Source organism: Alexandromys fortis, unplaced genomic scaffold (assembly GCF_014885135.2).
Source record: "Alexandromys fortis isolate MF-2015 unplaced genomic scaffold, M_Fortis_MF-2015_v1.1 scaffold_112, whole genome shotgun sequence".
Classification (NCBI taxonomy): Eukaryota; Metazoa; Chordata; class Mammalia; order Rodentia; family Cricetidae; genus Alexandromys; species Alexandromys fortis.
Genome location: NW_026068013.1, coordinates 1901308 through 1920129, shown reverse-complemented (window position 1 = coordinate 1920129; position 18822 = coordinate 1901308). Strand labels below are relative to the sequence as shown.

At 40.1% G+C, this 18822-nt stretch overlaps 1 protein-coding gene across 1 annotated transcript in view; it reads left to right on the top strand.

Moving 5' to 3' along the window:
* Positions 1-18822, top strand: part of Cntn5 (contactin 5) — a 656861-nt gene that overhangs the window by 610976 nt on the left and 27063 nt on the right. The window contains exon 19 of the mRNA XM_050162227.1: positions 9181-9290. Coding sequence (XP_050018184.1) covers positions 9181-9290 — 110 coding nt within the window. The remainder of the gene's footprint in view (positions 1-9180; positions 9291-18822) is intronic.

Below are 18822 nucleotides of genomic sequence, written 5' to 3'. Positions count from 1 at the left end.
GTAATCTCCAGAGCATGTTGTTTTCTTTGGATATTTTAACGTGTGTGTGTTGTGTTGTGTGATATAAACTTAATTGAAGTTCCATTGACATAACTAATAAGCAATTATGACTTATCAGTGTGTAAATCACTGTACTGTTAAAGAAGTTTCACACAGCTTTCTGTTACAAATTTGCCTCTGTACCTTTGTATCCTTGTAACTGAAGAGAAACTGAGGACCAGAAAAGCAAAGGAGCCTGTCAAAGTTTAAGCATCTTATGATAAGAATTAAATGCACATTTCTCCATCATATCTTTGATTTTTGCTATAGGATTTGGTCATCACATGCATGAGTTCATTTTATTCCTAAGCACCTAGATGGGGTAACATGTAGTAAGTAAGTGTGCTTGTGTCATAGGAGAATAAAGTAAAGCTAGCTGTTCTCTATAGGCACTGTGGCTAAATCACAAGTCCAACTTGCTATCCAGATCCTGAGTTTTTAATAAGCTTAAATACAAACGTGCAATTTTCTGACAGAAAATGGAATACATCTTAGATTTACCCTCTCAAATAAAGTGTAGAATTTCAATTGGCCCAGTAAGTGAAATAATAATAATAATAATAATAAATAACTCAAAACATATTGGACAAAGGCTGCAACTATTTGACCTTCCAAATAAGCAAGGTCAATATTAACTGTGTTTGGTGCTTCTTTTATGCCCACATATGTGGCTTGAGATTCATGGGAAAAAAGAAATAAGATCGTTTGAATATAAAAGAACAAAGGCAGTGCTTGATTTACAGATGATGCACTTTCTGATAAGAGCTGTTGTGCATCTTTGTAATACAGAGCCAAGCTGTGAAGCAGGAGCAAATTTTAACCTAGCAGAACAATGGCCGGTAAGGTGAGGATTCCAGTTGTAAACTATAGGAGTCCCACTAAGATATCCATGCACTTAGTATCTCGGGTTGTATTAGATACAACCATGTCATGTATGCCTACTCTTGCATGTGTGCATGTGTGTGTTTGTGTGATTTAACTATTTTAGCACTTTAAAAGAAATGTAAGGTCATAATTTCAAGCCCAGCCTTCAAGAGCCTCAGAACCACACCCAGATGCACATTGCTAGCTAACAGACTGTGGACTAAAGAGAAGAAGTGGTACAGCTGAGCTTTTCACCACAGAATAGTAATAAATTCTTTGGGACAGGAAAAATGGCTCAGCATTTTAAGAGTGAATCCTACGTTTGCAGAGGGCCCACCTCTGACACACAACCACCTATAACCCAGTTCAAGTGCTGGGGATCTGATATCCTCTTCTGGTCTCTCAGGCCCTGAATTCAAGCACATATACTCACACACCTACTCATGAGCTTGGAAATATTTAAAGAAAAAATAAATATGCTCTTTTATAAGCACGTTTCACCCTGCTCTGTCCCACTGAGAATATATACATACAAGCAAATATGCCATATATAAGTTCTCACTCCTAAAAGCTATCTGGTAGTACATATTTTACTACCAGAAAGTGTGTATCATTGTTTTCAACCTCCTTCAAACTCACTACCAAGCACATGGCAACGGGGCTCATAGTGAATCACAGAAATTTGGAAACCTGCTTTGCAGGGTAATGCCAGGGTTGCTTTTTAAGAAGTCCTATTTTATCAGTTCCTTGTCAGCCTTAGCTTTGAAATTAAATCACAGCAGTCACCATGGAGTACTTTTTCTCCCCCCCCCCCACAACTTTTTTCCACATTTTTTGGACTGTGAGCCCTTAAACTTGAAATGGCTTGCCTTTGGAGTTTTCTCTTTCAAGTGAGACAGGAAACATGCGTGTTTCCTTTCAAAGACACTGGGGTTGTTGCTACAAGATATTTCATTGTGACACTTCATTTGTCCATGAAAATATGGAAGATAGCAGTCCTGCAGTATGCCCAACATGCCTTTGTTCTGACTGCAAGATCTACATACACATATGTGGAACTTTATCACTAAAGTTGAAACTTTCAATAAGCATAAGGGTTTGCACCATTGAACCCCATCTGTTAAAAAGCAGAGCAGGGCTGAAGGCCCCGTCTCCCTTCGTCTGCACTGCATTCACCGCACTGCAAAGCAGTCACGCTCAGGGTGATTAGAAGCAGATTGTCTTCCTTCTGGGATCTCTCTTTCTCTTACTTGACAATGAAGGTTTTCAATAAGAACAGTTCTAGAATGTTTATAATGCTAAAATTAAAACTCCACCTACTTAATCTGTATTCTGAAGTATTCCTTAAGTAATTTTTCCAGAGAGTAAAAACGGGTCAACTTTTACGATGTAATCAAAAGGGAAATTTCATTCTATTTTAGTCACCTGGAAAATGGCTTTGTTTGAAGAGTGACCATTTCAAAGATGTAATGCCACCACTCAAGACTCATGAATCGTGAATTCAGGGCCAGCCTAGACTATTTACTGAGACCATTAAAACAAAGACTACCCACCCATAAGTGTGTGCATTTCATTCCTCAAACCCATCTTTTTTTCTTCCCTTTCAAGAAAGTCTACTGGAATGTGAGTGAGAATTGCACTGTTTAAAGCAAAATCTTGCCCATATTTGGCCTATTAAAAGGGATCATTTATATTAGTATTATCTAAGTTATTTGAGGTTTAAATTGACTCACATTTCTGAGATTAGCTATTTCTCTCTAATACAATTGGGAATGTTCCAGGTTGTTCTTCTATTAACACCCTCGAGCCTTTGAAATTTTTCAGTATTTATGCAGCAGGAGCAACAAGGCTCTAATGGTGCCAAGTGGCCACTGATATGAGCTGGAGAGAAATTTACCTGCCAGGATTTCCACAGGTACTTCATAGAGAAATCACACTTCCAACCTTTGCACCAAGGAAGAATTATGTATCCCTAACCCTGGTTCTGCTTTGACCTTTAGGATAGGATACAATCTTATTTTGAAACCAAACCCAGCTTTTTAAAAGAATTGCAAAGTTTTGATGCAGCTTTTATTAAAATGCGTAGTAAAGCTGTGTGTGATTGGACATGCCTACAGTCATCATATGTAGACAGCTAAATCAGGAGGGTAGAAAGTTGGAGGCCAGCCTGGACTTGTAAATTAATGGCAGGCTGAAAATATGGCTCTGCTATTAGAAGCATGTACTGCTCTTGCAGAGGACCAAGTTTGTTTCTCAGCACTGACATCAGTCAGCTGAAACTTCTGGAGTTGGAGTGAATGTGGTTCTTTTAATAACATGGGTTCCTCCTACCTAAAGTGGTAATGAGAAGCTCAGAGTGGACAGATAAGAGTTGAATTATGAAGTTTTTCTAGAGATACAAAACTGAGCGTTAATTGTTGACTTAATATTTTTATCTTGAAAAGAAATCACTTTAAAACAGTTCTACTAAGATTTTTGCTGTAAGTTGTTATTATTTTTAACTTAAAACCTTTCAAGACTATGCACATATAAGTATTTGTGAGTGTGCATTTGTACAGCTGAGTGCAGTACCCATGGTGGCCAGGGCATTCAATTACAGCCATCAGAAAAACAGATGGAATTCCATAGCCACTAATCACAGACTGGAAGGTTTATTTACTTGTAATGTTCTGTATCAGGGACTTTTGCCTATTCAGGTGAATTGCATGGCTCTTGTTTTTATTAAACTGAAGACGCTGTTCCTCACTCGAAGAAACTGATTTGCAGTTATCCCTTGAAAACAGGGCAGTCAGTGCTCAGATGAAAGCCCAGCACTCACAAGGTGGTATTATCCAGATAGACTCTCCGCTGAAACTGAGCTCAATGGGATTTATGTGAAGTCAGAAATTTATAAATTGGCATATTAGTTATAGAATACAAAGAATATTCACCCATCTGTGCTGTGTGATCCATTTGGATTAGTGACTGTAGAAGTTCAACAGCAGCTGTCTTCACTGAATTCTAACTAATGAAACCACAGCCCTTCTCCCACAGAGTTTATTAGACTCCCCTTTGATTAGTGCTGCCCCCACCCCTCCTGGGAAGTCATATGTACAATCAGTATTACAAGCACATCCCCCAAATCACTAGGAGGACTCCAGCTGCTAGGTCACTTAACGTAGATGTATCATCTAAATTCATGAGCATGGTAATTTTGCTCTAAATTTTAATCTAACTGATACTGAAATCCATCAATCAGAGTGCCCACTACCTATGCTCAGACTGAAGTCGGGGAGCTATCCACAGCCTACATCACACCCTAACTAAGCAAGAGGAGAGATTTTCAAGTCTCTGTCTACCAGACGAAACCTAGCACATTTGTACAAATAAGGTTCTGGACTTTAATCAGCCTACCTGAGTGCAAAGTCAAGAGTAGTTGAGTTCCGATTCTCAGTACCCACATAAAAGGCCAGACATGGTGACATGTACTTGCAATTGTAGTCCTAGGAAAGTAGTGGCAGGAAGTTCCCTGGAGTTTGCTAGCCAGCCAGTCTAGCCAATTGGAGATCTTCAGGCTCAGTAAGAAACCCTGTCTCGAATGAACATGGATGGGACTATAACACTGCTCTGAAGATAAAAGCACTTTCAGAACAAGCCTAGTGTTCTGAGTCTGATATCCAATCCGAAGGTGGAAGGGGAGAACCAATCTAATATCCACATGAAAACACATCCACGCACATCATCTACCTGTACAGTGATGGCAGCAATTAAAAAGTTGAGGTGGAGAGCAACAGAGGACAACATTCAGTGTTAACTTGGGCTCCATACCCATCCACATGACATATACATACATTTAATCACATGTGCTACAAGTGCATACACACAGAAAACAAAGCTAAAGTATTTTTTAAAGGCAGTGGCATCTGTGCACAGTCGAGTGTAGCAACAACATCAGTGGAGTAGAGTTCATGCCTGGACTCAAATCCTCCCCTCACCATTTAGCAGCTGTGTGATGGCTTTCATAGCCCCTCTTTGAAAAGTAATTACAGAATATGTAATGGCTTTGTTGGGTAATTTAATACATGTCTGGAATTAATAAGACTTAGAACATAGTAAATCCTTCTCTTAAAGAGTCAGTTATGACTACTTTGAGTTCTTTCCTTTATCTATTGAGTTTATGTTTAAGCATGCATATATATAACATATGTGCTTAAGCACATTCTCCCATCCCTTTGTCAGTCTTTGAAGGCAATTAAAGAGAAAAGAATGAATTAAATTTGATTCCTTTAAATTCTCTTCTGTAACCCAAAAATTGACTCTTAAGAAATTGAAAGTGATGGGCATGGGAGATGGTTCTGAGGCTCGAGGGTTTGTGACCAGGAAAGTGGACCAGAGTTCAACCCTCCAGAATCCACATAAACACTGAGTGGGTCAGGCATCCCTCCTGCTTGGCTGTAATTTGAGTCCTTGAAGGTAGAGGTCAAGCATCCTTGGAGCAAGAGGGCTGTAAGGGCAAGCTCTGGGGTTGACTGAGAGTCTCTGTATTAAACACTAATTTTAAAAACTGATAGAGCCAAATTCCTGATACCAAAATCAGACCTTCATACATCTACATATATAGACACTACACACATATATATGAGACAAAGAGAAATTGAGAGCTGATTCTTTGTTGTCATGTTTAAGACAGCAAACAAACAATGTTTTAAGACTGTCCCCCTGGGGAGCCAATTGGGGGATGGGCACATTCAGAAGCAGAATTTAGATGAAGCAACCTTTCCCCAAAAAAAAAATCTAGACCTTTTTAATTTTGTAGGGTATATTAGTTTGACATATTGGCTTAAATAGCTATACTTGAACCCCAAAGCCCGTTGGCCATGTACTCCTGAATTCTGACTCAAGCAACTTTCTTATAGTCTGTCTATGGTGTCTCTCTCTTCTGTGGCTGCAGCGCCCTTCCTGACAGGACAGGAGATCCCAGTCACAGGCAGTCATTCTTGTCTGCAGACAAACATTCTGTCAGTTCAACTATTAACAGTGCATAACAGGGTGTTGAGAGAACCTGGCTCAGGCCATGCTTTTTCCCGTGCTAAAATGCCAACTCAGGTCCTCACGGGTGGCCTCTGGATGTGGCTTTGTTCTAGAAGATGAGATGACTTCAGGCAGCTTGTCCACACTCACTCAGGTGATGCTGCTGTGGGCCACAACCTGAGGAAATCAACCGTGATGCATCAGGATAGTTCTGACCTGAATTATAAATTCTTCAAGATTTCCCGTGGAAATTTGAGTTCTTATTTGAGAAGTAGCTCCTAACCAACTCTCGTGTTCTTCTACAATCTTCAGGGTTATTTTTTTTTAATTTAAATTTCGATTTGAGACACATTTAAATGTGTCTGGTGCTCTTGAAAGCTAACAAAGAAAAAAAATTCTCTCTGGAGATAAAGAGGGATAGAAACGCTGCCACCTAGCTATCATTTTTGTGCTTCTGAAATTGTTTATCCCCCTGCAATCATCCCTGACAAAGATGTAATTGTCTCAGTAATATAAAAGCGGATGGAAAGCATTTGGCAGGGGAATGTCTGCAATGCATTTATTCTGAAAGGAAGCAGCACAGTGACAGAATGGCGAACGATAACCAAAGTGTGGCTCCCTTTGAAATGAAACTCACCCAGATCTGAGCGATTCAGTGTCGTGTGCATCAAATCTTCCAGCATCCCCTTTCTTTAACTCAGAATCAAGAATTTAAAGTCCTGTTAAACAATTTAAAGGGTCTACTACAAGTCTGCTAGTCGTAATTCTAGAATGAAATAGAAGCTTTTCTTTTAGAACAAACTGAATATATTAAACACAGACTATAAAGTGATAGAAGACGAGCACTGGGCAAAGGAAAGAGAGAAGATGTTAGTGCTTCTCAGAACTAGCAATTACAATCGATACAGTGCTGGAATCATGTCAACCTGCATGTTAAAATCAAATGGATTTTGCTCAATTACATCATGTGGTGTGCTTTTTAAAGTTGATTTTTAATTGTGTGTGTTTGCACATGTGTATGTGTTGTCTGTATGTTTGTGTCTGTGTCTATATGTGTGTTTGTCTCACTGTGTGTCTATGTGTGTATGTCTGTGCTTGTATGTATCATTGGGTGTTTCTGTATGTGTGTGTTGTCTCTGTGTGTACCTGTCTACATGTCTGTCTGTCTGTGTGTTTCTTGTGTGTGTCTGTGCCTCTGTGTGTTTGTGTGTCTGTGTGTGTCTATGTATGTGTGCACCTATCTGTCTGTGTCTTTGTCTGCCTGTCGGTCTGTGTGTGGGTATCTCTGTGTCTTGTGTCTGTGAGTGCCTGTGTACATGTGTCTATGTATGGGTTTGTACATATGAGAACAGTCCTTAGCGAATCCAGAAAAGGCAGTCAGACTTCCTGGGGCTAGAGTAATGGGTAACTGTGAGTTGCTGGGAACCAAACTCAAGCCCTTCACCAAAAAGCCATCTCTCCAGTTCTGACAAGTTAATTTTAATGTGGAACTTATCAAAAGAAAACCATTGCTTAGTAGAAATATGAATGTTTAGGAAAGTCTTTTGTGGACTTATTTAACAGCAAGGAATAGATGGGGTTTTTTTTTGAGTAGAGGTATGTATGTATGTTTGTATTTTATTTTGAGGTGGATCTCATATCACAAGCTGGCCAGGAAACACTGTGTGTCCAATCTTGAAGTTTCATCCTCCAGTCTCGAGTTCTATATGTCTAGGATTACATGCTTATATTGCCACTCTAGGCACTGGACTGGTATCTTTAAATCAGTAATATTCAAAAGCATCTAGATAGATGTGCAACTATTTCCCATAACTAAGGAAAGATTTCAGAAAAGGGTTGTACTTATTCCAGGCCCCTCACAATGCCTTTTGAAAGGTGTTCTTTACAATCGTGTCTTTGTTTTATGACTTTCTGAATCTGGGGGCAAATGGGGTGGTTAATTTGAAGTTGGTACTAAAGTCTCTACATTTTTTATAGCACAGGATTTTTTAAAATATAATAATCTGTACAGAACTGTTGGACCTAATCTCTGACCTTTATTCTACCATTTCAGTTAACACATGTTTGTGACAGTATTTACGATTCAGACATGTCAAAGCTAGAAATAGTTCCTTGCTCATATACCCTGTGATGTCAAAGAAAATGCACTTCTTGATGGATGCCAGTCAGACATTGTGTATTAGAAAAAAATGGTGTGAAAGGTCACTGAGCATAGAAACAAATGGAGAGGGGTTTTGAGCAGCAGTACTGAGACCTTCAGGAACTTTTCTACTCTGACTGTTCCTGTCATAAAAGTCAATGAATGCCTTTTAAATATCGGGCTACATAACACACTTCTTCCATTATCATGGAAATGGAGATTTGTGGCAAAGACGCCTAATGAAACTTAGACTCCCTTTTGATTACACAAATAAATACAGTATTACAATGATATGTTTCTTAAATGTGTTTCTATATTGGATTTTAACATTTAACTAACAGCACCAAAACAACCCTACCAGTCTTTAGCCACCTTTTGACAAATTATTTTGCCATCTTCGAATCCCAAGTTCTTTCATCTATAGTATGGGGGTAGGAAAAGCATCCTAAAAGCCAGGAACAGTGATAAACACCTGTGATCCTACACTTCAGAAGATGAGACAGGAGGATCACAAGTTCAAAGCCAGGCTGTTCTGTACAGTGAACACTGGACCAGCCAAGGTTTTATAGCAATAGCCTAGCTCAAAATACAAAATGAACAAACAAAAGTATGATATCACATACTGAAGGATTTGGTCTTAGTGGGAATAATTTGTCTAGAATTTTTAGTGCTATAGTTAGTAAACATTGTTTATTCACAAAATATGTATCCCTTGTGGGTAGACAGCTACATTGCTTCCATAACTTATCCTCAAAATCATTTAATTAAATAAATAAACAAGCACACCAGCCAATCCTGGCTGACAGTCTTTGTTGGTAGACTGGACTGCCAGGCAGCTGAAGTCAAATCTTTTACTTTTCTGAGAAATGCCCTCCCTGACTTAAGGATAAAGTCCTCTGCCCTCATCATTCTGGATTTCTCACTGGTTATTGGTAAGATTCTAGTGTCGGTTGACCCAACCCAGAAACCCAAATAGATCACCTTCTGATCTCTTTCTTTTTCACAACTTCACAAGGTATCATTGAAAAACAAGTCAGGAAGACATGAGCAGCTCAGAGACCCTGGGACAGTGTTGACAGATATAATATAGGGGCTATGGTTCATCATTTCCACCTTTCTGCCTACAGAACCCACTGCTGCCCCCACTGACGTCAAGGCTACGAGTGTATCTGTCTCAGAGATTCTCGTTACATGGAAACATATAAAGGAAAGTCTTGGAAGGCCGCAGGGGTTTGAGGTATGAATTACTGAAAATAAGCCTTTTATTTTGCTGGCACTGTGTCCTTTTAAAGAGGTGGCTCAATGACGCTTCATCAGAATCATATTCCTTTGGAACTTTTCTCTGTAATAAAGAAAGAAACACTGTTCTGCTGACAAGTATTTTGCTTCTCATTAGTTGACTTGGTTTTTTGTAGTCTTTACACCACTGTGCAAAAATAGAAAGAGAAATGAAATGGAGTTTTAGACAAACCCAGAAACTATGTATGAGTACGTATTTACTTACTTTTACTACTTTAAGACAGAAAATATAGCCTTTTAATCAAGAATATACCATATCCATTCAGTGACATCAATTAACCTTTAGACTGCACTTGGCCTGAAGGTCTGTGGGATACCTGTCAGCTTGAGTATTCTATCTTGAGTACAGGGAAAGGCTCAAAAACCATTTTTAACGGAGTGGACGTATCAAGGTCTGTTTTGTATTAAAAGCCTCTTGGTCTAGAGTAGAGAGAACAGATTTGAGGGAAGAGCTTCAGAAGAAAAGAGTAGCAGCTAGTCCAGTCATCATCAACTGTCATACAGGGTACTGTTTTCTGGAGCTGATGAGAAGTGGACCATTATTTCCAATGGAGGCAAGACAGAGCTGAATAGTGAATTGGATATGGGCTATGAAAAAGAAATTAAGGATACTCCCAGGGCTGTATGGCCCAACACACTGGATGATTAACACATGGAAGTCACAGATTCTGTTTTGGATGTTAAGCTTTATAAATTTTATTTTCTGCTGTTGTTTGTTATTTTGTTGTTATTGTTATTGTTGCATTGTGTTATTGTTGCTTGAAACGAGAACTCATGTAACCCCCAAACTGGCTTCAATTCACTAAGTAGCTGATGGTGACACTGAATTCCTCCACCTCTGAAGTGCAAGGGTTGCAGGTATGCACCACCACACCAGGGCTTTGAACATGCCAGGCAATCAGTGTAAAAACTGAGCTACATCCCAACCTTCTTTATTTCTAGAAGATTAAAGATTGAGCAGTCTATCACTTTGAAAAATCACCAGGGAGACATTGAAGAAATTCAGGAGCCTGAAAAGAAATTTCAAAACATCAAGAATGGTTCATTGACCCAAATGCTGCTGAAAATTTCAAAAGGCAAAGTCCAAACCAAGTCCAGTGGCACACACCTTAAGTCCAACCTACTTAGGTAGCCAGCCCTCAGCAACATAGGGGAACTTCCAACAAAAACAAAAAATTCACAGAAAGATGAGATGTCAGATCTCCAGATGGGTATGGCAGAGTTGAACAGACTTGCTGGGAGACGTTGATGTCTTGCTGGTCAAGGCTGGCCTGACAGTGAGGACATGTGGGACACAGACATGTCGTAGCACCATCTTTGCTCAGCCTATCTCCTTTAGAATGACAAGTTTCACAGCTATGAAATGGAATGTCTTCAGAAATTACAAGGTGGCCAAGGGGAGACAGATCCTGCTAAGGTCAATACCATGGTAGTATTTTCAGACTAAAGTGACATGAATTCTGAAATTTTAAACTGGAGAGACTCCATGAGTACAGTAACGTTTATTCTGCATTTCATTATAAAATAAAATATAAAAATAAGGAATTATGAGCTGGAAAGATTACACCATGGTTAAAACACTTGCAGCAAAACCATGAGTACCAGATTTCGAATCCCCATAATTTGTGTTAATGTCAGATAGCCCAGAAGGCAGAGTCAGGGGATCCCAGGACAAACTGACTAGCAAGATTGAAACCTTAAGCTCTGGTTTCAATGAAAGATGTTGCCTCACTGAATAAGGTGAAAAAGCAGTTCAGGGTGATTCCTAGCACATAGTTCAAGCCTCCACATATACATGCAAATACACATGTATACTGAACATGCATACACACAGACAAACTACATGTCTTAGTTGTATTATTGCTGTGATGAAACATTATGACTAAAGCAAGCTGAAAATGAAAAGGTTTATTTGGCTTATACTTGCATATCACTGTTCATTTTCAAAGGAACCCAAGGCAGGAATTCAATCAGGTCAGGAACTTGGAGGCGGGAGCTGATGCAGAGACCATAGAGGGTGCTGCTTGCTGGTTACTTTCCCTGGCTTGCTAAGACTTTTTTCTTACAGAACCCAGCACTACTAGCTCAAAGATGGTACCACACACAATGGACTGAACTCTCCCCATGTACCACTAATTAAGAAAATGTTGTCCAAGCTTGTGTGTAGCTGATTTTATGGAGCATTTTCTCTGTTGAGGCTCCCTTCAATCTGACGACTCTAGCTTGTGTGTAGTTGACACTAAAGTAGCCAGTGCACCACATACATAAAAAATGGAAAAGAAAAAGAGTTTTGTTACAAGGAAAATGTCAACATCCTGTTAACTAGAAAAAAAAGGTAGATAATATTTTAAACAGAAAATAAACAAAATGTAAAATTCAATGGCCAAGTATGACATTAGCTGTGATTTTAAGTGAGATATATTCAGCCATGACTTTGATTTCTTCAGTCTCGTTGCTGGATAGTTACAGGTCACCTTGAGACAAAATGTGAAAATGTGTGAGAACAGTAACAACATCCCACCAGCTCTTTTCCACATTCTTCCTTCCTTAAAACTAGATGCCCCTCTGCACACACAATACTACTCTCCTCTTATCCCCACATCTCTCCTGCTAAAAATGTAAGCAGAAGAAATCAATAATTATGACTAAATCTTACCCATGTTTCATCTTCCCTCGACCTTCTCTACTCTTCCCCTGCCATGATCTAACTTTGTTTCCTAATGCTAGAATTCTGACCTTATTAATAAAATAGGAATGTGAAACAGGAGGCTTTGTTACCAATCAGAAGATCGCTTCAAGATTTTATATGCCTGTGTCTGTCTTATGGCTTGTTTTTCTAGCCACAGTTTAAACTTCACTGCAATGTATAAACTTCCAAATGACTAGAATTGTTTGGGAAAACACGACAGCATATTTGGTGGCTCCTCCTAGTTTCTTGGATTAGAGTGTATAAAGAGGACAGATTAGGCCTACTATAATGGAGAAAGAGCAATTTAAAGATTGTATAAACAAATTAACAGGTAAATGATATCAGACTGGTTGACCAGCACAGAGAAAGTGAATGTGAAGTCCACCCTTAACGAAGAAGCTATTTGCAGCTGGCCCCTTCTGAGAGAGGTAAAATCAGTTTTCTCCATATTTTAAGGCAGCCCCCATGCCAACAAAAGAACGGACTCCAGGTGTTTATTGTACACCTGTTGTTTGAGTTTGTATTTTTTGACTTATTAGGTTTGTTTATTTGTTTTTGTCTTGATTTTCTTTCTTGTGTATGTTGCAGAAATCAAGAAAGAGAGAACATTAAGTTGAGTGGATAGGCATGAGGGGAAGAAACTGGAAGGAGTTAGGGGAGGATAAAGAATATGATCAAAATATATTATATGAAAATTTTTGTTTGAAGTTAGAAAAAAAAAGAATTAAAGGCAGAGCCAACTTAGTTCATTAAAGAAGAGGAAGAAGCAGAGGGAAGTTGTGGGTGGGAAATGGCGTGCATGGAACTAGCATTAGACAGCATGCAGAGACCAGGCTAGCCAGAAACATACAAATGACAGAACCCAGCTTCGGATGCCACAGCAATTAGCAGGGGCATTTGCAGAAGGTCTAAGTGGTCAGTCTTCTGGAAGCTTGGCTAAGATTTGGAATTACCATGAAAACACAGCTCTGGGTGTGGCTGTGAAGGATGTTTCACAGAGAACTGTCCAGGAATGGGAATTTGCACCTTTACATGGGCTGCAGTTCCAAACTGCGTGAAAACCTGAAAGCCAGCATTCCTCTATCTCCGCAACCTGATGAAGATGCAGGATGAGCAGCTGCCGCGGGCTTCAGCGGCCATGATTTCCCCACAGTGATGGCCTAGAGTCCCCAGCTGTGAGCCCAAACAAGCCTTCCTTCTGTCTTGCTGCTTCCCCTGGGGATTCCATTGCAGCAGTGTGAAAAGTCAAGACGTCTTGGAGCAAGGATATCTGACTCACTTTCTTTAAAATAGCTGGCAGCTTTTCCATGAAGAGAGGAAAAGGAAGGAGAGAAATGTCAGGGAGAAGGAGATTAGTGTCCTCCTGAAGCAGGACCTGTGAGGCTAAGTCAGAGGCAGCCTCTGCAAAGTGAGTACAAAGTGAAGGATTTCAGAGGAGGCCTGGACACGTTTGTGGACAGGAGAGAAGTGGTGTTTTCTGCATGGTTGGTTGTATTAGTGAAGTGTGCCATTTTCCAAAAAAGGAAGGAAAGTCAACAAAGAACAGATTTGCAGGTAAGAAACCAAGAGTTCTATTTTGTCCAAATTAAGCTTGGAGCTTTTGATAGAAATACAAGGATGTCACTGGCTTAGGCTGTAGGATATGGGAGTTCAGAATCTAATTGAGAGATCAGGGTGGAAGACATAAAAGTGTCTTTGAAAGCCATGCAATTAAGTAAAAACATCTGAAGGGAACATTTCAAGGCTAGAGATGAGGAAAGGAAGACAAAGAAGAGGACTTTGCAGGCCGATTTTATAAAATTTCACAAGAGACAGGACCAGCAAGGAAGTTGGCAAAGGAGATTGGTTTGACAGAGAAAAGAACCACAAAAAAATAAAACAAGACTAGACTATATAATGCTTAGCAGAAAAGGAAGTGATTGCCTTTGCATCCATGTCTAAAGTCCACAAACAGAATCACACCTTTCACGTTTCCCATCAAATACATACTCTCCTGCCACGTTCAGCATGGACAGCCAAGTCTCTGGATACACAATGTGACTTTAATAAGCAGCAATGCCTCAATCAGGAAACAAACTCAGTTTATTGGTGCCTCACTTGATTCTGGAGGGTATATAATTGTTCTTTCATCTCTTCCATCCTCAATTAAGGAAGGCTACCCTTAGCAAAGATCATGAAGAAATAAGACTAACACGAGACCAAAAAGGTCTGATGACCTTTGCTATCTCCTCAGTGAAGGCACCATACCATCATTGGCCTCTGGCCCCCTGTCTGTCTAAACCAGACTGGTTGCCACCTAACCCAAATTGTGATTCCAAGTTGTCAGTTAAATTTTGACCTCAGACACTCCTGATCTCACATTTTCAATATTTTGTCTGGATTTCATTCATTATATAGTTACTTATCCAGTGAATATTTATGGAACTCCCTGCTATGCTAAGGTGCAGTGTTAATACTAAACCAGAAAGTAGAATGGACCCTTATAAAACTCACATTCTAGTCATGTGCAATGGTACTTGCTGTCCACCAATTTAGAATTCAAAGGGCGAAGGTGGGAGACTGTGAGTTCAAGGGCACTCTGTGTTACACAGTGAGACTCTCAAAAACCGAATACAAACAAAAGGATAAATCAAGTTTCAGTCTGGCAGGTGAGGTGATTTCCAGTTTTTAGTTTTTATTTGGTGTTTGTGTTTTGGTTTTAGTCCTAAAGTAAGGTCTTGGTAGCAATAAAGGCATCAGTCTAGGTTTCCCTGTCAATACACTGCTCACATGTGGTTTTGTACTGTGGGGAATTTTCCATTACATCTTAATTGGTTTAAGAAATAATACAGCAAGTATTTTTGACTTAACGTTAACTCTCATTTGTAATTAACCCAACTCCTTCAAATATATTAACTACTTGATCCTAATCAAAGTCTCTGTTGTTTGTTATTAACTAATCACTTTTGAGGGTAGCCTGGTATACATAGTGAGTGCCAAGCTAGCTACAGGCAATGCTACATACTGAGGCCCTTTTTAAGAAAAGAGAGGTGAAAGGAAGTAAGGGAAGAAGGAAGGAAGGAAGGAAGAAAGGAAGGAAGGAAGGAAGGAAGGAAGGAGAAAAGGAAGGAAGGAAAATAGGAAGGAAGGAAAAAAGGAAGGAATGAAGGGAAAAGTTTAGAAATTTGAGATCATTGTAGCAATATCATTCCTTCCTATGTCTTTGTAATTCACTCATACATGTTTCGAATAGTCATAATTAGGCTAGATAAGAAATCCACTGACTTTCAATGAGTTTCTAAGACTGCCCGCTGCACCTCACAGTCGAGAAAAAAAATCACTTTTGAAGTCTGAAAACACAAACCCATCTATCCAGTTGTGGTAGTTTGAATGTAATTGGCCCCCATAAGCTCATGGGGAGTGGCATTATTAGGAGATGTGGCTTTGTTGGAGTAAGTATGTCCTTGTTGGAGGAAGTGGGTCACTGTGAGGGTGGGCTCTGATGTCTCATATGTTCTGAAGCCATGCCCAGTGTCTCAGACCTTCCTGATGCCTGCCAGTCAAGCTGTAGGACTCACAGCGATTCCTCCAGCACCATGTCTGCTTGTATGCTCCCATGTCACACTGTGATGATAATGGGATAAACCTCTGAAAATGTAACCTACCCCAACTAAATGTTTTTTCTTTATAAGTGTTGCTGTGGTCATGGTGTCTCTTTGCAGCAATAGAAAACCTAACTTACCAGTATTTTAAAAGACTTCAATAATTGGCTGGATGGTCTCAGAGATCAACTCATTTGAGAATCTTAGTTCCTTGGAAGTTGATTGAAATGTTATGGCTATGAAGATTAAATGTAGAAAGCAAAGTCAGAGAAATAGATTTTCAGCCTGTGAGATATAGTTTGATTGAAAGCTGAAAACAGGCTGTATCTATTGAACAACTCCAATTCATGAATAACCATGACCTTCCCATCTGGAATACCATCTTTGTCTCTGGCCTTGCAAGTAGACTACTGGGTTCTGTCTTGAATTTATGAGCTCACCAACACTCTAGTGTCCAGTGAATAGGAATCACTCAGCAACACTCTAGTGTCCAGTGAATAAAAATCCCTGAATCCTGGAGCTGCGTTCCCAAGCTTCCAAAGCCATATAGAACGTTTATGAGCCTGCAAATTCAAAGCAGATGTCATCCTGGCATGAAAATAAAGTAAGCCATCAAGCCAAGCCGCATCATCTTTCTCTGGTTCCCATAGATCATGAAGAAGGTTGGCAGGAATGGTGGAAATACAATCTGAACTGCTTCCTCCTTCTATCCCTTCACTCAAGGAAGGTACTGGGCCAGGTCCTAGCAATCTGTACCACAAAAATCCCATTCTAATACTCGGAAAGTTTATGAGAAATTAATATGAAATAAAAAAACATAATAACAATAGAATTCTCTTATTTTTAATTAATTAATTTATTTATTTTATTAAAAATTTCTGCCTCCTCCCCACCTCCCATTTCCTTCCCTCTCCCCCCCACTCCTCTCCCTCTCCCTCTCCAGTCCAAAGAGCAGTCAGCACCTGCCCTGTGGGAAGTGCAAGGTCCTCCCCACTCCATCCAGGTCTAGGAAGGTGAACATCCAAACAGACTAGGCTCCCACAAAGCCAGTACATGCAGTAGGATCAAAACCCAGAGCCATTGTTTGCCACATACTGAGAGTCCGGTTTGATCCCATGCTTTTTCAGTCCCAATCCAGCTGGCCTTGGTGAGCTCCCATTAGATCAGCCCCACCATCTCAGTGGGTGGGTACACTCCTCGCAGTCCTGACTTCCTTGTTCATGTTCTTTCTCCTTCTGCTTCTCATTTGGACCTTGGGAGCTCAGTCCAGTGCTCCAATGTGGGTCTCTGTCTCTATCTCCATCCATCGCCAGATGAAGGTTCTATGGTGATATGCAAGATATTCAGCAGTATGGCTATAGGATCGGGCCATTTCAGGCTCCCTCTCCTCAGCTGCCCAAGGATCTAGCTGGGGACATCTCCATGGACACCTATGAGCCCCTCTAGGGTCAAGTCTCTTGCCAACCCTAAAATGGCTCCCTTAATTAAGATATATACTTCCCTGCTCCCATATCCACTCTTCCTCCATCCCAACCATCCCATTCCCCCAAGCTCTCCCCATTCTCTCCTTCTCACTCTCATGTGAATAATTACATGATATATATTATCCTAGGATTTTACACCACCTTGACCCTCCACATGAGGATAAACCCATGCCAACTCCCTCCACAAGTTTATGCTTCTGTTTGCAGGATCGTATACTTCTGTCCCTAAAATAGCTTCAATTTTCTTAAGTAAAAAAGGTTTTTTTGCCAGGTGAAATAAGAACGAGAATTATTTCCAGTGGATATAATTCTTGTAAAAAAAATGTTATGCATTTTGCCTTGGGAACAAAGTCTCCCATGATTGCCAAGCTTATGGCGTCTATTTTTACTCCTTCCAATTGTGAGAGAATTTTAACTGTACTGATTTGTTTTAGATGAGTCATTTTAATAGTAAACATGCAATAACACAAGTTTCTGCTAGGGAGATGGATGCTGAGTGTCTTGGTTTCAGTTCTGAACTTGATGTTTATTGAGAAGAGGGCAGAAAATGAGACAATTCATCCCATTTAACACTGGTCTCTAAATTGTAGCCCTAGCAACCCTCTTTCTGGGCTTTGCCCAGCACTTATATGTGCTCACTTCCAGGCTTCCAGGGAATCTGCCACTTAGGAGTTCATTTCAGACTTGTCACTAAAGCCATTTCAGCTTATTGATTGCCTGAAAAGATACCAGTTGTGCTGTGCTTTATAAAATAAGTTGTTGGAGATTTCTTAAGGGGAGAAGCAACCTGATTGTTGTTGTTTATTTTATGATCTGGACGCTAATCATCAGAGCAGAAGATGGAAACAAATGGGCTTTGTGCTGTCTGACAATAACCCGAGGTAGGCAGATTGCACTCAGTTTGTCTATCAGGAGAGAAGTAAAAATAGAATTGCAGATAAAACTGAAGGGAAGAAAACGCTGAAACAAAGCCAGTTGCAGAAGGGGAAGACAAAGACTGCTTTCTGTTCCATAAGGTGTGTGGGTGGCCTTTGTTTTGCAGATTCTCTGTGCTTTTTATTACAACGATGTAAAAATAAGAAGGCAAAAATCTACTCTGTGAGAAGATGCCAATCCTCTTTTCTTCAATTCCGTGGCTTCTGATATAAACCAAACGCCTATCATGTTATTATTGTTAGGTTTCTCCTTCTTTGAGTGTTCTCATAGATTGTGAAGGAAACAAAACTGGTGTTCTGTTGTTTGTTTGTTTGTTTTACAAAAATTAGTAGACTAAAGAAAAACTTGAAGTAATATTTCAGGTTTGATTTACCTGACAATTCCTGGTCCTACTGAAAGACAATTCCACAGAATTCTTTTTTTTAATTTTTTATTGAGAAAAAAAAAGTTTCTGCCTCCTCCCAGCCTCCCATTTCCCTCCCCCTCCTCCCACCTTTCTCCCCCTCCCTCCACTCTTCTCCCCCTCCCCCCACTCCTCTCCCCCTCCCTCTCCAATCCAAAGAGCAGTCAGGGTTCCCTGCCCTGTGGAAAGTCCAAGGTCCTCCCCCCTCTTTCCATGTCTAGGAAGGTGAACATCCAAACTGACTAGGCTCCCACAAAGCCAGAACATGAAGAAGGATCAAAACACTGTGCCATTGTCCTTGGCTTCTCATCAGCCCTCATTGTTCGCCATGTTCAGAGAGTCCGGTTTTATCCCACGCTTTTTCAGTTCCAGTCCAG